We start from the raw sequence: 16971 nt of genomic DNA, 5'->3' as shown, positions 1-16971 counted from the left end.
TTCTGAAGAGGGGTATATAATTAATTGTAGTAGTTGGATCCCAGCCTTAGGATTTTCTTAATGAAAGGCGGGGTATACATTTAACACGTTAGGTTTTGGGTGGTATAAAAATGTTAAATAGAAAATAACAATAAAAATCAATAAATCAGGCACAAGACCCATCTAGTCTAGCATCCTTTTTCACACAGTAGCCCACCAGATGCCTCTGGGGAGCCCACAGGCAAGAGGTATGTGCATGCCCTCTCTCCTGCTGTTGCTCCCCTGCAACTGGTATTGAGAGGCATCGTGCCTCTGAGGCTGGAGATGGCTCACAGCCATCAGACTATTATTATTATTATTATTATTATTATTATTACATTTATATCCCGCTCTTCCTCCAAGGAGCCCAGAACGGTGTACTACATACTTGAGTTTCTCTTTCACAACAACCCTGTGAAGTAGGTTAGGCTGAGAGAGAAGTGACTGGCCCAGAGTCACCCAGCTAGTTTTATGGCTGAATGGGGATTTGAACTCGGGTCTCCCCGGTCCTAGTCCAGCACTCTAACCACTACACTACACTGGCTCTCGTAAGCCATTGATAGACCACAGCAACTGCTGGGCAGAGAGGACATCCCCCCATTGCCGCTGCTGAGGGGGGTTGATTACTCCGCTCACATGCTCCCCACCTGTAGCCACCCCTCAGCATGCAGCCAACCCTATAGCACATAGCCACCCCTATGGCATGTAATTGTGGGGTGGCTGTAGGAGGCCCTCCGACCATTTGGAGGCCACCCCAGACCTTGGAGGCCACAGACTGGTGCCCCAAGGTCTGGGAGTTAGAGCGCCTCTGTTTACAGGTAAACTATAATAGACTAGTATCAGGAATATGCCAAACACACACCAAAGAAACAGAAAGTCTAATGCAAAGTCTGACTAAACAAACATTCCCCTAGACTAAACTTCCAGAAGCCAAAGCCCAGGCTTCCTTTTCTTGAACTCACCAAACTCTGGTTGAGAATTCAAGCTTCCTGCCCTCCTGGCTTTCCATGCCCAATGGAGTCATTTTCCTGCAGCCATCCTTCATGGCCACATGTCCTCTGCTGCACCTTCAGCCAAGTTTCTTCTAACAAAGGTCTCCCTTCTTCCTGCCAACAACTCACCACCTAGTGTGCCAATTGGCTGAGCCCTGGAGTTCACCAGTCTGTCAGTCAAGGCAGAGTTCACTTCCAGTTAATTCTTTAAGGGAGGGATGACTAATCACTACAATGAGGAACTTTTCAAAACCTTTTCGCTAGTCCAAGTACATTATGTCAACTAGATCACATTTATACACATCCTTGTTGACGCTCCAAGAGAGCTCCTTGCTCTGGGGCCAATTTCTCTCCTAATGGAAGGGCTGCCAAGATCGAGGGAGGAGGGCAGCACTATTCAGTTTTGTGAATGCACCGCCTGCCTTTCTTCACAGAATTGCATCCTGCAATGCACTGGAAATAATTTTACAAGGAAACATGGATTCTTTGAGCAGCTTCTGGCTGTAAGAATGTCCAAGAATGGCAAGATTCACAGAGAAACTAGTGAGTGGAGGCAGGGCGGCGGGGGGGGGGGGGGGCATCCTTCATCTGACAGGCACTGGACAAACCTCCACAGAGTATTCCATACACCTCTTTGTCCCCACAACTCACCTCTGCCCCCTGTCTCCTTGTATTAATTCTGGACTCACTCTACCAGGCAGATCTCAGTCTGTCTCTGTCTGTTTGCTAACTTGCTGCAGGAGGGAAAGGGATCTCATAGCATTTTGAGTCCCCGCTTCCAGTTTCAAAACACCGTGGCCCCCAAAACGCAACCAGACAGATGGAAACAAATGTGGGGGGACTCGTCACCGACTGCCTCCCTACTTCTCCCTATGCACTGTCTGGGAATCTCCAAATATGCTTCTCCTGACTTTTTTGCCCCCCTTCCCTGCGCCCCACATGCCCTTCCCAAGATACCAAATAGGTGGGAATATCCAAAGTCATGTTTTCTCAAGGGGCTGGGACTGTGCAGGAAGCGGTGTGTGTGTGTCCCAAATGCACATTCCCTCATTCATGCAAGTGCAACTGTCGAATCTCTCTTTTTGTATCCCTTGGACTAAACCTGCCCAGGAATGAAACAAAGACCTCCCTGCTCCCCCAGACCCTCTGTATCAGTGCTGCTCAACTCAGGCCCTCCTACAGATGTTGGCCTACAATTCCCATAATCCCTGGCTACTGGCCACTGAGGCTGGGGATGATGGGAGTTGTAGTTCAAAAACAGCTGGGGGGCCTAAGTTGAGCAGGCCTGCAATGATCCTTCTCTCTCTCTGCCTGTCAGATCATCTTGCGCACATTCTGCCTTCTCTCTTCTTCAGGACTGCAGAAGCTGAAGCTATGGCTGAGTGTGTTGTGGGGTGGGGGATACAGTCCCCCCCACATGCAAAACTGGGCCAGGGTGTGTGTGGATCTTTCACTGCTTCCTGGGCTTTTCCTCCGCCTTCCCTGCCGCCGCCGTCGCACACTTTGCATGGTTTGCACCCACCGGGTTCCTGGACAGAGAAGGTAATGCTGCAGCCAGAAAGAGCGAAGGATCCTGAGGGGTGGGTGGTGGAGGCGGGTGCGTTCTCCCGTGCAGGGTCCCCCCCACCCCTCAATCTAAGGGTTAAACCGAGAGAGGCGAGATGGCTAGAGGGGCCCCTTAGAAGCTGCCCCTGGGACTGGGCGGCCCGACTTCCGGCCTCCTCTCTGTCCGGGAGGCGGCGGCGGCGGCTTCGCTTTCTTCCCAATCCCCCTGCGTGTAACGCCGAGCAGCCCCTGGCAAGGGAGGCGGGTGAGTGCAAAGGGCGTGGGGGGTGCAGGAGAGCCCCGATCCGGGACGGGGGCGGGGAAAGAGAAGGCAAGAATAAATATTAGCATGGTCCGATGCGCCATTTTTAGCCTCCCTGGGATTCTCTCTCTCTCTCTTTGAAAGAGCAGCGTCAGACAGGGAAGGAGTTTGGGAGACTGAGCGATTATGGGGGCGCTGCTGTGGCGCCCGCATCCAAGGGCTTGTTCACCCCTCTCTGCCCAGCCATCAGAGATCATCCTGACAAGAGATCCCAAGGAAGCGTCTCTTCTGGATTTGAAGGGATCTTGAGAAAAAGGTCAGAGAGGCAGTTCCTGATGGCCAACGGGGTGACCCCATTTCTCCTCAATGAGAGAGACAAGCAAGCAGCCATACATCGGGGCAGAGGACTTCAAAGTGAAATGGAGGGATTGCTGCATTGCAATAAGGGTCAGGGTGGTGGCCCAGGCAATTGACCTACCCTGGGGTCCCCCCCCCCGCAAACACACATACACACCTCTTTTCTACAAATGGAAAGAAAATCCAAAAAGTGCTGAGCAAATTGATATTTATCTTAGGGCTGGCAAGTTTCAAGCATTATTGTTCTTCAAAGGCAACAGTACACAAATAGGTAAATAATCATGACTCACAATTAGAAAAGCTACAGACTGTAACATTCTCCATAAACAAAGCATGAATCATTATATAATCCTGTTACATTATTAATGATTCATCATATGATATAATGATTCATGCTTTGTTTATGGAGGATTATATTTATTTATTTATAGTTTGTAGCTTTTATAATGCAAGTTTTAGTCATGATCATGTATCTGTTGTGTTTACAGTTGCCTCTGAAGAAGAGCAATGATCAAAACTTGTCAGGCCTAAAATAAATAATCAGTTTGCTTAGCACACTTGGGTTTTCGTCCCTTTCCCCATCTTTTTTTGGTACTGTACCACTCTCTCTCCCCTGCCCAGTTTTCTATTTTTGTTTTGACCCTCTTTTCTCCTCTGCTGCTCATCCCGAAGACCCCATCCCTCTGCAGAGAAGTTCCCCTTGGATCTATATGCATTTTGGAAACTTTCGGAAGTCCTATACAGAGCACACACAGTAGTACAGTTCCTGTTCCAAGGTTTACTTTTAAAATGAATGCCTATACAGTCCTTCACATAAAACTACACTTATGAGCTGGTCTTGAGGTAGCAAGCATGACTTGTTCCCTTAGCTAAGCAGGGACCACCCTGGCTGCATATGAAGGGGAGACTAGAAGTGTGAGCACTGCAAGATATTCCCCTCAGGGGATGGAGCTGCTCTGGGAAGAGCAGAAGGTTTCAAGTTCCCTCCCTGGCTTCTCCAAGATAGAGCTGAGAGAGATTCCTGCCTGCAACCTTGGAGAACCTGCTGCCAGTCTGTGAAGACAGTACTGGGTTAGATAGACCAGTGGTCTGATTCAGTATATGGCAGCATCCTATGTTCCATGCATAATGCAATGTAGGGCTTTAAAGAGAGAGAAAGAGAGAGAGAGTACAACCAGGCAGAAAACATGCAGTTCCAAAAGGATATTTGTGCATATTGGGATGGAAGGCAGGGAGGCAGAGTAGTTAGGAGGAATTATTGAGGATTGGAAAGTGAAGAAAAAAATGGTAAGAGAATATTTGTGGTGAAAAATCCAAGTCATGCAAAAGTTGCATTACGTTAGAATGATGTAAAAATGGTGGATAACAATGAGGAGTCCAATGGCTGGCCCAAGCTCATCTAGGACCTGAGACTCTGACCAAATGTCCTCATATCCCCTCCTCCTGACAGAGAACCCTCCCCCCCCCGCCACACAGCCTTTACCAAGAAATCTAATCTGCCAAGGGATCTCCTCTACACTAGTGCTGATAAATCCCTAATTCCATTAAGTCCCACTCTATGGAGGCTCCTAAACGTTATGGACTGTGACTTAAAGCAATAAAGTATGTTTGTGCACAGAAAAATGAAATGCACAGGTGTGTGTTGTAGCAGCACATTCTGTGTGCATGAATTGCACAGACAACATTGGGCGTTCCTGAATTTCCCTTTAAATGTTTGAATAGGGCTAGAGAATATATGCAGAGTAAGGTGGGCAGAAAGAGAGGCAGCTCCCATGGGAGGTTGTTCAAAGGAAGAAACAGAGAGCGAGTGGGGAGAGATGTTAGGGATGGGTCAGTGGAGGGAAAAGTCCAAATCACCTGACTCTCAACCTCTTGTAGGTTTGCTGTGTGTCCTCCAAGTGAAGGATTCTCTTCCCCATCCCTGATGCTCCTTGAATCTTGGCCTCTGTCCTTTCTAGAGAGAAAAGTCCCAGTCGCTAGCTGGAATGATCTGCATTTGCCTCCGAAATACCTTGCCCAAAAGTGACATCACCTGTTCACAGAGTAACATCTTGCTTTTGCAGGACTTAGTCACCCCTCCAACTTGGTCAGCTCCTGCCTGAAGACGGAGGCCATGGAAGAGAATGACTCAGGTGGCCTGCAAGCAGAAAGTGGCGCTGATGCAGCTGAGGTTAGGAACACTAAAGACGGATTTGTCCACAAAAGCCTATGTGCCAACACCGCCAGCTCAGATGTGCAGCGCCAGTGCTTCAGGCAGTTCTGCTACCAGCAGGCCAAGGGCCCCCGAGAGGTTTGCAGCCAACTCCACAGCTTTTGCCGTCAGTGGCTGGAGCCAGAAAAACACACAAAAGTTCAGATGCTGGACCTGGTGATCCTGGAGCAGTTCTTGAGCATCCTGCCACCGGAGATGGAGAGCTGGGTCAGGGAATGCAGAGCAGAGACCAGTTCCCAGGCAGTGGCCCTGGCAGAAGGTTTCCTCCTAAGCCAGGCACAGGCCAAGAAGCAGGAAGAGCAACTGGTGAGTGTTTCTCTTTCATCCTGGTAGTTCCAAGGGGCTGAAAGTGTGAATAAGGCTGATGCAGAAATCCCAACAACAGGTAGCATAGTTTTCAGGTCCTTTTAAAAAGCTTCACCATTTTGTTGAAGATGGATTGAAATATGTATATGTTATCTTTCAGTTAAAAATCCACAGAGCAGCTAACAAAATTAGTAGAAGCACAATGAGCAGTAGGTAAGGGAGTGTTTCATCCTGGTCACTCCAAGCAGTAGAAAAGCAAAACATGAGACAGGGTATCATGGTGCTATGAAAACATTTATTAGCCCAACACATTTAAACTAAGACCTCCTTCGGGGCAAACTAAAATAACATTTTAAACAATTACTATTTAACCATAAAAACACATTTGGACCAATATAAAATCAATAACATGTCAAGCTCATGACTACTTTACCTTTGTAGAATTTTCAAGAGATCTTTTTACAAGCAAACCTTTGCCTGCTTATACCATTCCCCCCTGGAGAAGCAAATTTATACTGTTGCCAGTGGACTTAGCTGTAATTCATTGACTGTCAGCTTAAAGGAATATAACACCATTCATTTGAGCATGACCAGATAGTCAAGTACCTCATTTAGTCCCTGTGGGACTAAAATCCACCATGCTTCTCTCTTAAGTAAAACTTTATCATTGTCATGTGTGATTTTTTCAATTGCCCCAAACTATATATCTCTAAAAGAATGGTTTTATCTCCAAAAAATGAGCTACCAAGCGAGCACCTATTTTATATAATTAATAATTTCTCTGTGAACTGCTTTGGAAACTTTTTTTTGGAAATGTGGTATATAATTATTTGTTGTGTTTTACACATTTCACTTTGCTCAGATATTTACCAATGTGTTTTTTCAATGGCCTCGATGTCTTACCAACATTTTCTTAAATGGGCATTGGATTAATAAATGCAAAGATATCCCAATATTGCCCCAAGAGATGCATACCATGATTGACATTTCTTGAAATCATGAGAAGGCTGCTCCAACCCTATTAGCCACCTCCAGCTCTCTACCTGAACCAATTCTTATTCTTAAAGCAGTTCATATTTCACCTTTTGATGAAGAATCCACAAGGCATGCTATATGCATATTTTATTCATTACAACAGATGATAATAAAAAAGCAGTCCAGACAATAACTCAATATTGACAGCTAACTGAACAAGAAAACATTAGACCAGCACCAGCCATTTCCCTTTTAAACTTGGGTGCCTCCTGAAACCCTCCAAAATAAAGTTGTTTTTGCCTTGAGCCCCAAAGCCTGTGAATGCAGAGCAGAACTCCCGAGGACAGAAACTCCATCATCTTGGCGCTCCTGCTGAGAAGGTCTTGTCCCAGGTTCCTCAGGCTGTACAGGAACATCAGTCAGCATCCCTGAAAAAGTTCTTAGTTGAGGTTTGCTGTGGTGTCCCTTGATGTTAACTCCTTCCTCAGCCCTGACGATATTTTCTCTCTGCTATTTTCTGTGCTTTCAGCTGGAGAGACTGGCAGCAGAAGTGGCTGCTGATCTCTCTGAGGCAGTGAAGGCTCCACTGGACATGATAGAAAAGCCACCCTTCATGTGGATGGTGCAGGAGGGTGACCGAGGTGCCAGCTTGCAGAGTAAGGACAGATGCTTCTATTTCAACTCGGCCTCTCTTTCTTTACTGTATTTGAAATCTGTGGGCTGGTTTCCTGTTGCTCTTTAACTTGAGTAAGGGAAAGTGTTTGTGTCTATAAGCTTTTCCGGCAGTTTGCCAATGAATTTATGTTTAACTCTTGAAGACTATAATATATATCTAAACCAGCACTTTGAATTACTCCCAGGAGCGAGCATGAATTGTCCCCTTTGCTAAGTCAAGAGAAGACTCTACCGTGGAAGGGGAATTTACCTGCCAGGAACTTATTTTATCCCAGTCAGACCCTCCTTGAAGTGAGACACTCTTTGGACATTGCCAGGATATATTATAGGCATGGGCTGTTCTTCTAGTTTCTATGTAGCTTTTATTGTAAAACAAAATCTATATGAACATTATAATACAGAGGTTTGATATAAAAAGGCTTTTCTTGAAAAAGAAGAAAGTTTACATTGAAAAGGCTTTCATCCAAAGAATAATTTGCCATCACAAAAGGCTTGCATCAAAAAATGCAAATGTTAAAACAGATCTTTGAGAATAAATAATCAATAATAATTAATAAACAATCAGGGCTTGAAAAACCCTCCTCTCTTAATCTGAAAGAAAGTACTTGAAAGTTTAAGTATTTTGGCCCAAAGGGTTAACTCTAGCTTGCATTCAAAAAATAATGCTTTAGCTTTTCCTGGCACCTGCAAAAAGCATTCTCAAAAAGAAAAAAGTACAATTCAAACCAGTTGTTTCTAGTCTTCCAGGAGACTGGCCCCATCCTGAAATATTTGGTGGGTCCACCCTGCTTCTTGAAAAGTCCCAATTTCTCAGCCAGCCCTGATCAGCTCATGATTAAAAAAATTTCTCGTGTGCTTTGGTGCACTTCACCTAAATGAAATGCATTCACTTCACCTGCCCCACCTAACTCGAACCAATCCATATAGTTTAGTTTATTCAGTCTTTGAGATGTTCCTCAGAAAGATTGTTTTGGTTATTTTTGTCCTTTCTCCTTATTAAGGACAGGCCGGTCTCTGCTCAATGGCATGGAAGGCCTTGTCATGTGTACAGAGAAACTGCTGAACCGTCAGTGTATATGCACAGAAGCTATTATTTCCCACTTCCAAACAGCACTGGCACAAACATGGCTTCTCTCAAGCCAAGCAGGAAGGCTAGATCAGTCCAGAATTGCATGTATCCCTGACAGGTTCAGCTTAGTTTGCATTTGGATATGAACACTTGTCTGCTGCAAGATATTCTCCTTGGATCTTGGGGCGGTAACTCAGTGGTAGAGCATCATGCAGAAGGTCCCAGGTTCAATCCCTGGCAGCATCTTCAGGTAGGGCTTTGCTTAAAACCTGGGGGAGCTGCTGCCAGTCAGTGATGACAATACTGAGACGGTTCTGGGTGGACTAATGGTCTGACTCAGTATAAGGCAGCTTTCTACGTTCTTGTGAGGGAAAAGATTCTGTTCCAGAAGCAAACAAAATGAAAGTGTGTGAAGAAGTATTTTACCTTTTGCTTTGCTTGATCTTTCATAAGTATTAAGCACAAGGATTGAAACACCCTCCTCTTTCAAGCATATTTTAACCTGCTGCCTGTATCACTTGGATTTCTAACTTGCTTTTCATTGGGGTTCCAGTTGGGGTTTTTCACCCTGTTTTTGTAATGCTTCACCATATAATCTTTTGTTTTGTTTTGTTATGATTTGCTATTTGTTGCAAGTTGCCTCAAGCAGCGTTGTTTTGGAGGGCTGGGATGTGAGTATTTTAAACAAATGAAGTCCATAGAAATTAGACTGAATTCAGATACAAAATCAGCAAGATAAGCTGAAAACAGTAAATGCTTTAAGAAAGATATTTTCACTGGACAAGGCCTCTCCAAGCAACCCGAATGACTGGGTTCCCGTGTAGGTGATAAGGGCTCCTGGCGTATGCAGATGCTGGGTCTTGTAGTGGTTTCATGACAAGAAGCTCCTTAAACTGGGCCAGGCGGCTAATGAAATCCAACATCTTCCCACCTTCCTTGTCACTCCTGTAGGCATTGGAAAGAACCAGGGTCCTCATTCCAGGCTGTCGCCTCTCTGTGACGGAAGGGATTTTGTTGCCACACCATCACCAGAACCGGTAAGGTCAAGGATGAGTGGAGGAGATGCATGGAGAACAGCCCTGGGTCCTTTTCTCCCCTGCTCATTTCCCCTTGCTCTTGCCAAAGAGGCCAAAGGGAAGGCTTTAGATGGCACTGTGGGATCTCTGGATCTAGCAGAGGGGCTCCATTGAGTATAAGTCTGGATTCTTGCATGAGCTATGAAGAGAAATAATTTTATTCTAATTCCAGTGTTGGGTAACCTTGGAGGAGGTGGCTGTGTGCTTCACGGAGGAGGAGTGGGCTCTACTGGATGCTGCCCAAAGGGCTCTGCACAAGGAAGTCATGGAGGAGAATTCTGGGCATCTGGCCTCTCTGGGTAAGGCTCCCTCCTTGTCCTCCACTGCTAGATACTGAAAACAAGAACTGCATCTGTTGTTAATCTGTTTCAATGCACAGTCAGGATGTCAGTGAGGATGATACTAGCTGGTCCATATTCCTTGGATGACACACTAATTTACTCTTTTAAAAGTGCAATTGCTATTTCAATGAGAGCTCACAGAGTGTGGATCAGAAACTCAAAAGATAATGGGTGGAATGCATCCTCCTCCAATGAGCTGGCAGGGCTGTAGGGATGCTTCCATCCTTGCCTGTTGACTTTGCTGTAGTTGCTACACATCAGATTTGGAGGTGTTGGAAGTTGCCTCCTTGCTACTCTTTGGAGGCAACAGGATGGTGAAAGAGGAACTGACCATCTGGGTTGCTGTGTGTGTGTGTGCCTATTACACTCACTCATTTTCAACAAAAAGGTTTCAAAGTGTTTTACATTAAAAAATTATAATGGTTCCCTGTCCACAGAAGTCTTACAGTCTAAACACACGCACACTGTTAGGAAAAGGATGACCTCATTGCCTAACCTTTTCATCTGAAATTCAGTGTTTTTCAGGATGTGCTTAAGTTGGTTAGCTCTCTAGATTTGCTCCCTACTCCTCATAAGGATTTGAAAAGGAATTTAGAGGTTAATTCCGTATCTGAGTTAAATTAACACTAGATCGAAGAAGAAGAATAAAATACGTTCTTTGTGACAGGAGTTTTCTATTAAAGAGGATTGAAATGCTGGCATATTCTGATTTCAGTATAGTCATGAAGAAGGATCAGAAAGCAGAACCCAAAATGCAGAGCTGGGTTGCTTTTAGCACCTCATTGGGCTCTTCTGTAAGTCTGGTCATTCTCCTTGAAATCTCTTTTCATTTTGCCTCTAATCAATTCTGTTTTAGTGTCCTTATGTTCTACAACTGCTTTCCTAGAAATCATGTTTATAAACCAGTATCTCAAAAGAGACATGGCTCTGGAGTTTTTAGTTGTGATTGTTAATCCAGTACCCTTGTGAGAAACACAAAAGCAGTGAATTCCTGAACTGGAGCATTGCACATAGTGCAGTTTCTGCATGGAAGCTTTGGCTAAGCTAAATACTGAAGTAAGAAGTGGCATCTTAATTAGTGGAAGTTTGTGGGACACAGTGGTGAGGCTGGACAGAGACAATTGCTCTCCCTCGCTCAATACAAAAGAGCCGCCACTGGACGAGGAGCTCTTTGCCCAGTTAGCAGAGATCCCTTCCCTGTGCTCTGGCCAAGAATGAAGCTCCCGGCTCCTCCTCCGACTTCTTCTTCCTAGCATGCTGGTCAAGCAGCATTTGCATTCTGCCACCAGACTGATCCTTCTGGTCTCATGTAGTAACCACTGCTCTCCTGTCTCATCCCTGGACACAGGTTAGAACATCATTCCATGTCAACTTTTCAGTTCATGGAGCTGAAAGGAGGGAAGGTGGGGCGGAATTCAGCAAGACTCCTTTGGGTTCACTGAACATTTGTTCACTGAACTCCTTTGGGTTCACTGAACACTGCTAAATGGGCCTGAAATATTTTCTGTTTCCTTCCAAAAAGGACTTTTGATGTGCAGGTAACTCACAAGTTGTGGGACAGGGACCTTTACCAGACACAGGAGACAGGGAATGATCTAGTGGGTTGTCCACCATCTGGGGAAGGGGGATGCTCATGGGTGTCATCAATCTGGGGGCAGGGGACATGGGTATGAAATGTCAGGCCTTATTGAACATCTTAGCCTATGAATTTGCCGTTGGCCCATCTTGCCCAACAGTGTCTCTCTTAATTGACAGGGTTCTTCCAAGTCCTATAGGGCTCTTTCCAGCCCTGCTATTTCAAATGGAGATGCTTCAGACAGAAACTGGGAGTTGCATCCAGTGCTCTGTGTCCTGCATGGCATCAGCTGCTTTTTAACCACAACCAACAGAGATTGTTTAATTTGTGACAGGGTCTGCCTTTGCTCAACATCTCCTATATCCTGTTATTCATAGAGCAGTTAGTGGATCATTTGCTCCCTGCTATGAGGCCGTGTTTCACTATCCCAAGGTTTCTCTCATTGTTCTTTTAGGTGATATGACAGAGAGTGAAATGCAGTGGAGAAAACCTGAAGGAAATTGGAAGTTGGGACTGAAATCCACTGTTTCCAAAGGATCTGATGTGCATGAAATTCCTATCCAGAATAAAACTCACAATGAAAACAGAAGGAATAAGATCCCTCTGCATGCAAAAATTTTAACTTGTAAATCAAATCATCGCATGGATGAAAGAAAACACACAGGGGAGAAGCCATTTAAATGCCCAGATTGTGGAAAAGGGTTCAAGCAGAGCACAGATCTTGCTGTGCATCAAAGAATCCACACAGGGGTGAAACCATATCAGTGCTCAGTGTGCGGAAAGAGCTTCAACCAGAGAGCACATCTTTCTGTTCATCAAAGAATCCACACAGGGGTGAAACCATATGAGTGCTCTATGTGTGGAATGAGCTTCAACCACAGCACAAGTCTTGTGGTGCACCAAAGAATCCACACAGGGGTGAAACCATATCAGTGCTCTTTGTGTGGAAAGAGCTTCAGCCGGCGCACAAAGCTTACACAACATCAAAGAATCCATACAGGGGAGAAACCATATCAATGCTCTGTGTGTGGAAAGAGCTTCAACCAGAATGCACATCTTGCTGCACATCAAACAATCCACACAGGGGAGAAACCCTATCAGTGCTCAGTGTGTCAAAAGAGCTTCAGCCGGAGGACAAACCTTTCACGACATCAAAAGATCCACAAAGAGGAAAAGCCGTATCCGTGCTCTGTATGTGGAGGAGCTAAGATGGCAATGGAACAGCAGCCTGTTTTACTGCCTTAGTTTTAAGTAACTTATTCTTTCTGAGATGCCCTCAGTCTTTAAAAAGAACTTTCACAGCTTCCTGGCAGGAATGCAGGTTTAAGAGACAAGCCTTGTGACAACTCCAGGCCAAAGTTAGCGTGGAATGATCTGACTCCTCCATTTAATAAGAACATAAGAACAGCCCTGCTGGATCAGGCCCAAGGCCCATCTAGTCCAGCATCCTGTTTTGCACAGTGGCCCACCAGATGCCGCTGGAAGCCACAGGCAGGAATTGAGGGCATGCCTTCCTTGATACAATTCTGTTTTCAATAAAAGCAGTTATTTTAAGAGGATGTATGGTATCTCATCTAGACCTCCTCAGAAAAAGTGCTGAATGAGCAAGGGGTTTCCCTCATGAATCTGGCCTTTGGATTTGGTCTCTCCATTCTTCACATTACTGACTGCGATAACACATGTGGCTTCTCCACCTTTTAAGTGCCAACTGTGCCAGTGTCATAGATTACTTTCTGGTATCTCTGACACTTTTCTCACTGGTTCACTCTTTTGACATACATACTAGATCAGAGAGCGACCATCTGCCTTTGGTCATGACCTTTTCTGCATGTACTACACTCCACTGTAATATCCTATTTTAGCGAATTTCAAGCCCAGCCTTGGTCTCAAAGCAAGCCCACATGGGGGAAGCCCACATGGGCTGCACCATTCTCTCCATATTTGCTCAACAAAGGCTGTTTCTTTAAAACTTAAACTGTTCCTTTTAGTGGTTCAATCTCTGCCACCACATCTGCTTTTTAAAAGAATTTAATTCCTCCCTGGTGTGGGTGAAATTCCAAGCATTAAAAAAAAGAAAAGGAAAATAAATTCCAGGAAACTCTCCTTCTCATTTACCAATGGAAAAATACAAAAATCCCTCCACATGCAGCTTCCACGTGGTGGGAAAACTTGATAGGTTGCTGAGCAATTAACATTGAGGCATGTTTGCACAAGAGTAAAACCCCTTTTTCTTGAGTTAAAAATCCACTCAGAGACAGGTAAAATACAAAGAACAAAAAGAGAAAAACTTTATTCAAAATACTACCGACTGCTTCAGTCTGAGGCTCTCTCAGCTTTTAGTTACAGGTAACAGAAATACTCAGTACTTGCAAAAATACTTTAAAAAGCACTCTCAGATAATATTGGAGTGACACACTTTAAAACTTGTGGTTACCCAGTTGCATAAAACATAGGTAAGAAAGTACAAAAACACCTTTGGGAGTCTACTGAGACTTTTGCAATGCCCTAGTTGAGAAGAAAGGGCAGAGGCTCAGTTTCTTAGATTACCAATGGAATGACACTCTAATCTCATGGCCATGATGAGAATAATCCAACAAGGATCACAATCCAACCCCATTTTATTAAACAGAAGAGTTAAAGAGGGCTGTCTATTGGCCTCCTTTTTATTTAATCTTTATATAAATGACATAGTACAGGCCATTGAGTCCCAGAAATAATTCTTCCTTTTGCTTAATGGGTGCAAAGTCTCGATCTTTTATCTGTTGATATCCTCCTTGGAGGAAGTTACAGATATGTAATAAATGAAAAATACCCATCTTGATCAGTTGTCATTTATGAGCTGTTACAAATAAATCCTTTGCTAGAGAGATGCAAGATTTGCATCTTTAATGAAATAAGGTTGCACAATTAATTTCTAGAACAAAACCTCAGTTCCCATCAAAAAGAGGACACATTTTGTACACTTCATGTGTCTCAAACCCAGTTTGTAAAGTCCCACACATTTTGTACAGTCATTTGTCTCAAGCCCCGTTTGTGGAGTCCCTCTATTAGAGCTGGAGCTATAATGCAAGTTTTAAAAGAGAGTGCCCATGTGGTATCACAGCTAGAGCAACACCACATTAAGTTGCTCCTCCTCCTTTTGGAGAAATTAAGACAGCATTGCCAATGTGTCTGGAACCTCCCTGACAAAGCTTTTAATCTTGAAAAATAGATGCAATGTGCTCCATTGCCCAGTGTGTTTGTATTACTGTGCACAATTTGCGTATATTTCTCTGGCTGGTGTATTTTGCCCTGGTTGGTCTCTATCAAAAATCTTTTCAGATGTATAATCATGTCAGACTGACCCTGGTTTTTTTAGCACTCTAGGCGAAGTATGGCTTTGGTGCCCGCCCCCCTCCCCTTGCCACAGTTCAATATAGAGACAAACCAGGTATATCAACCACGTACAGAAAAAAAGCCAGATGGGGAGAGATGCAATATGTGTGCACCACACCTAAGGAGGCACAAGTTCTGCATTTTGCATTGTACAAATTGGTTACATTTGGAACCTGCTTATCTGCATGGGTTATTTTGTTTTCTCAAACAATTGGGAAGAAAACCTTACACAACTTCTCTTTTGTTTTAAAGATAAAAGGGAATACAGTAGGTTATTTGCATTGCAATTAAACATTCGGAGGAAAAACAAATACTTTAAAACTGTCTTTACAAAACAAGTTTGCAGTACTGAGAGAGAACTTTTCCGAAATCCGCCCATTTCTGGAGGCAAATGACCTTACAACTCAACCCTCCACCTCTCTGTCTACTCTCTCCAGCTCCCTTATAACTGCTGGGTGTGTTATTAATTCTGGACTTGCTCATCAGTGACAGCCTCCCTACTTCTCCCTAGGCAATGCACTGTCTGGGAAGACTGGGATTGGAATCAGAGCGTCCCCTCCCGACTTTCCAGCTGGCACCCTTTCCCCACCTCTGCACCCCACATGCCCTTTTCCTTCCCCAGATACCCAATGGTGGGGATCATCAAGGCCATGTTTTCTCAAGGGGGTGAGGCTGTGCAGGAAGCGGAGTGAATGTGTCCTAACGCACAGTCCCTCTTTCATGCGACTGCAACCCTCGAATCTCTCTCTCTCTCTCCTTGGACTGAATCTGCCCAGGAAGGAAGCAGAGAGACCTCTCTGCTCCCCCAGCCCCTCTCTCTGATCCCTCTCTCTGCCTGTCAGATCATCTCGACTTGCACACACATCCTGCATTCGCCTTTCTTCAGGTCTGCAGAAGCTGAAGTTACGGCTGAGGGAGCGGGGGCAACGGGGTGGGGAGCAGTCCATGCAAAAACAGGGCCAGGGACCGTGGGGATCCTTCACTGCGTGCAGCCCCTCCAATCTGCGGCGTCCCTAGGTCCTTCCCAACCTACCTCCTGCAGGCAACCTGCACTTTGCACCCACCAGGTTCCTGGGCAGAGGTAATGATGCAGTCAGAAAAAAACAAAGGGAGCTGGAGTTTAGGGGTTGGGGGGAGAAGCAGATGCATCCTCGCCCGCGCTCTCTCCAGGAGTCTTTGCTCGCTCCACATAACCTTCCCTCGTCCCTCCGGATCCGTCCAGACGAGTATACGTGGAACTCTCGCTTTGGCCGCCAAAGCCTCGAGTTCTTCCGTGTAAATGGCCTTTCCTCCTCTCCTTTGTCTCGCGTTATTCCGCTCTCTCTCTTGCAGAAATGAAGGAGTCCCTTTTGCTGACCGCGGAAGGTCAGTCGAAGGGTTAAACTGAGAGAGGCGAGAGTGCTAGAGAGGCTCCTTGGAAGCTGCCACCACTAGGACTGGGTGGCCTTACTTCCGGTCCCCTCTCTATCCGGGAAAGGAGGCTTCGCTTTCCTCCCTGCCCTGCGTGCAACCCAGAGCAGCCCTGGCAAGGGAGGCGGGTGAGGGCAAAGGGCGCTTGGGGTGCAGGAGGGGAGCCCCGAGCCGGGACTGGGAGGGAGGCGATGTGAGGGAGGAAAGCGCGGAGGGGTCTTGGGGAGTCCAAAGGCAAGGAAATAGGGTTGCCAACTGTCCCTCATTACGCAGGATGTCCCTCATTTCAGGGATGAAATATTGGTGCCTATAGGGACAACATTTGCCCCTCATTTATTCAATAGCATATAATTCAATTGCATATATGTCAGTGATACTCAGGCTCTTGATTACCACTGTGTACACCTCCCAGCCCCGGCCAGCCAGCCCCCACAAACTTGTGTCCCTCATTCTGGCAATGAAATGTTGGCAGCCCAAAGGAGGCAGGAGTGGAGTGTGGTGGAGGAGGGAGGAAATTAAATGTGCCCCCCCAATTCCTCCACCCTGGGAAGGCTGCAAGAAGAGGAAGCATGTGATCTTATCTCTCAAGGATGTTTCTCAGTTTCATCATTTTAAAATAAATATTGGTATTAGTTTAGTCAGACCTGATATTTTAAGACTCTCTGGGATTCTTTTTATTTTGTTTTTTGAAAGAGTAGTATATACATTTCCTAAATAAATAGAATTGATTGTTGAATTGGCTCTACAGGGAGGGAGTTTGGGCAAGTTAGTTATCATGGGGG

General features: G+C 45.4%; 1 protein-coding gene across 1 annotated transcript in view; it reads left to right on the top strand.

Annotated features, from left to right (window-relative positions):
• The first annotated feature begins 2657 nt into the window (after positions 1-2657).
• The window catches only part of LOC128343807 (zinc finger protein 665-like), a 33972-nt gene continuing 19658 nt past the window's right edge, over positions 2658-16971 (top strand). The window contains exons 1-9 of the mRNA XM_053293244.1: positions 2658-2820; positions 5238-5692; positions 7197-7323; positions 9363-9448; positions 9660-9786; positions 11859-12634; positions 15622-15665; positions 16112-16144; positions 16214-16317. Of these exons, the coding sequence (XP_053149219.1) occupies positions 5288-5692; positions 7197-7323; positions 9363-9448; positions 9660-9786; positions 11859-12634; positions 15622-15665; positions 16112-16144; positions 16214-16317 (1702 nt within the window). The 5' untranslated portion in view covers positions 2658-2820; positions 5238-5287. The remainder of the gene's footprint in view (positions 2821-5237; positions 5693-7196; positions 7324-9362; positions 9449-9659; positions 9787-11858; positions 12635-15621; positions 15666-16111; positions 16145-16213; positions 16318-16971) is intronic.

This window comes from Hemicordylus capensis, chromosome 2 (assembly GCF_027244095.1).
Source record: "Hemicordylus capensis ecotype Gifberg chromosome 2, rHemCap1.1.pri, whole genome shotgun sequence".
Taxonomy (NCBI): Eukaryota; Metazoa; Chordata; class Lepidosauria; order Squamata; family Cordylidae; genus Hemicordylus; species Hemicordylus capensis.
Note: the sequence above shows the minus strand (reverse complement) of the source record. Positions and strands in the feature narration are given on the sequence as shown.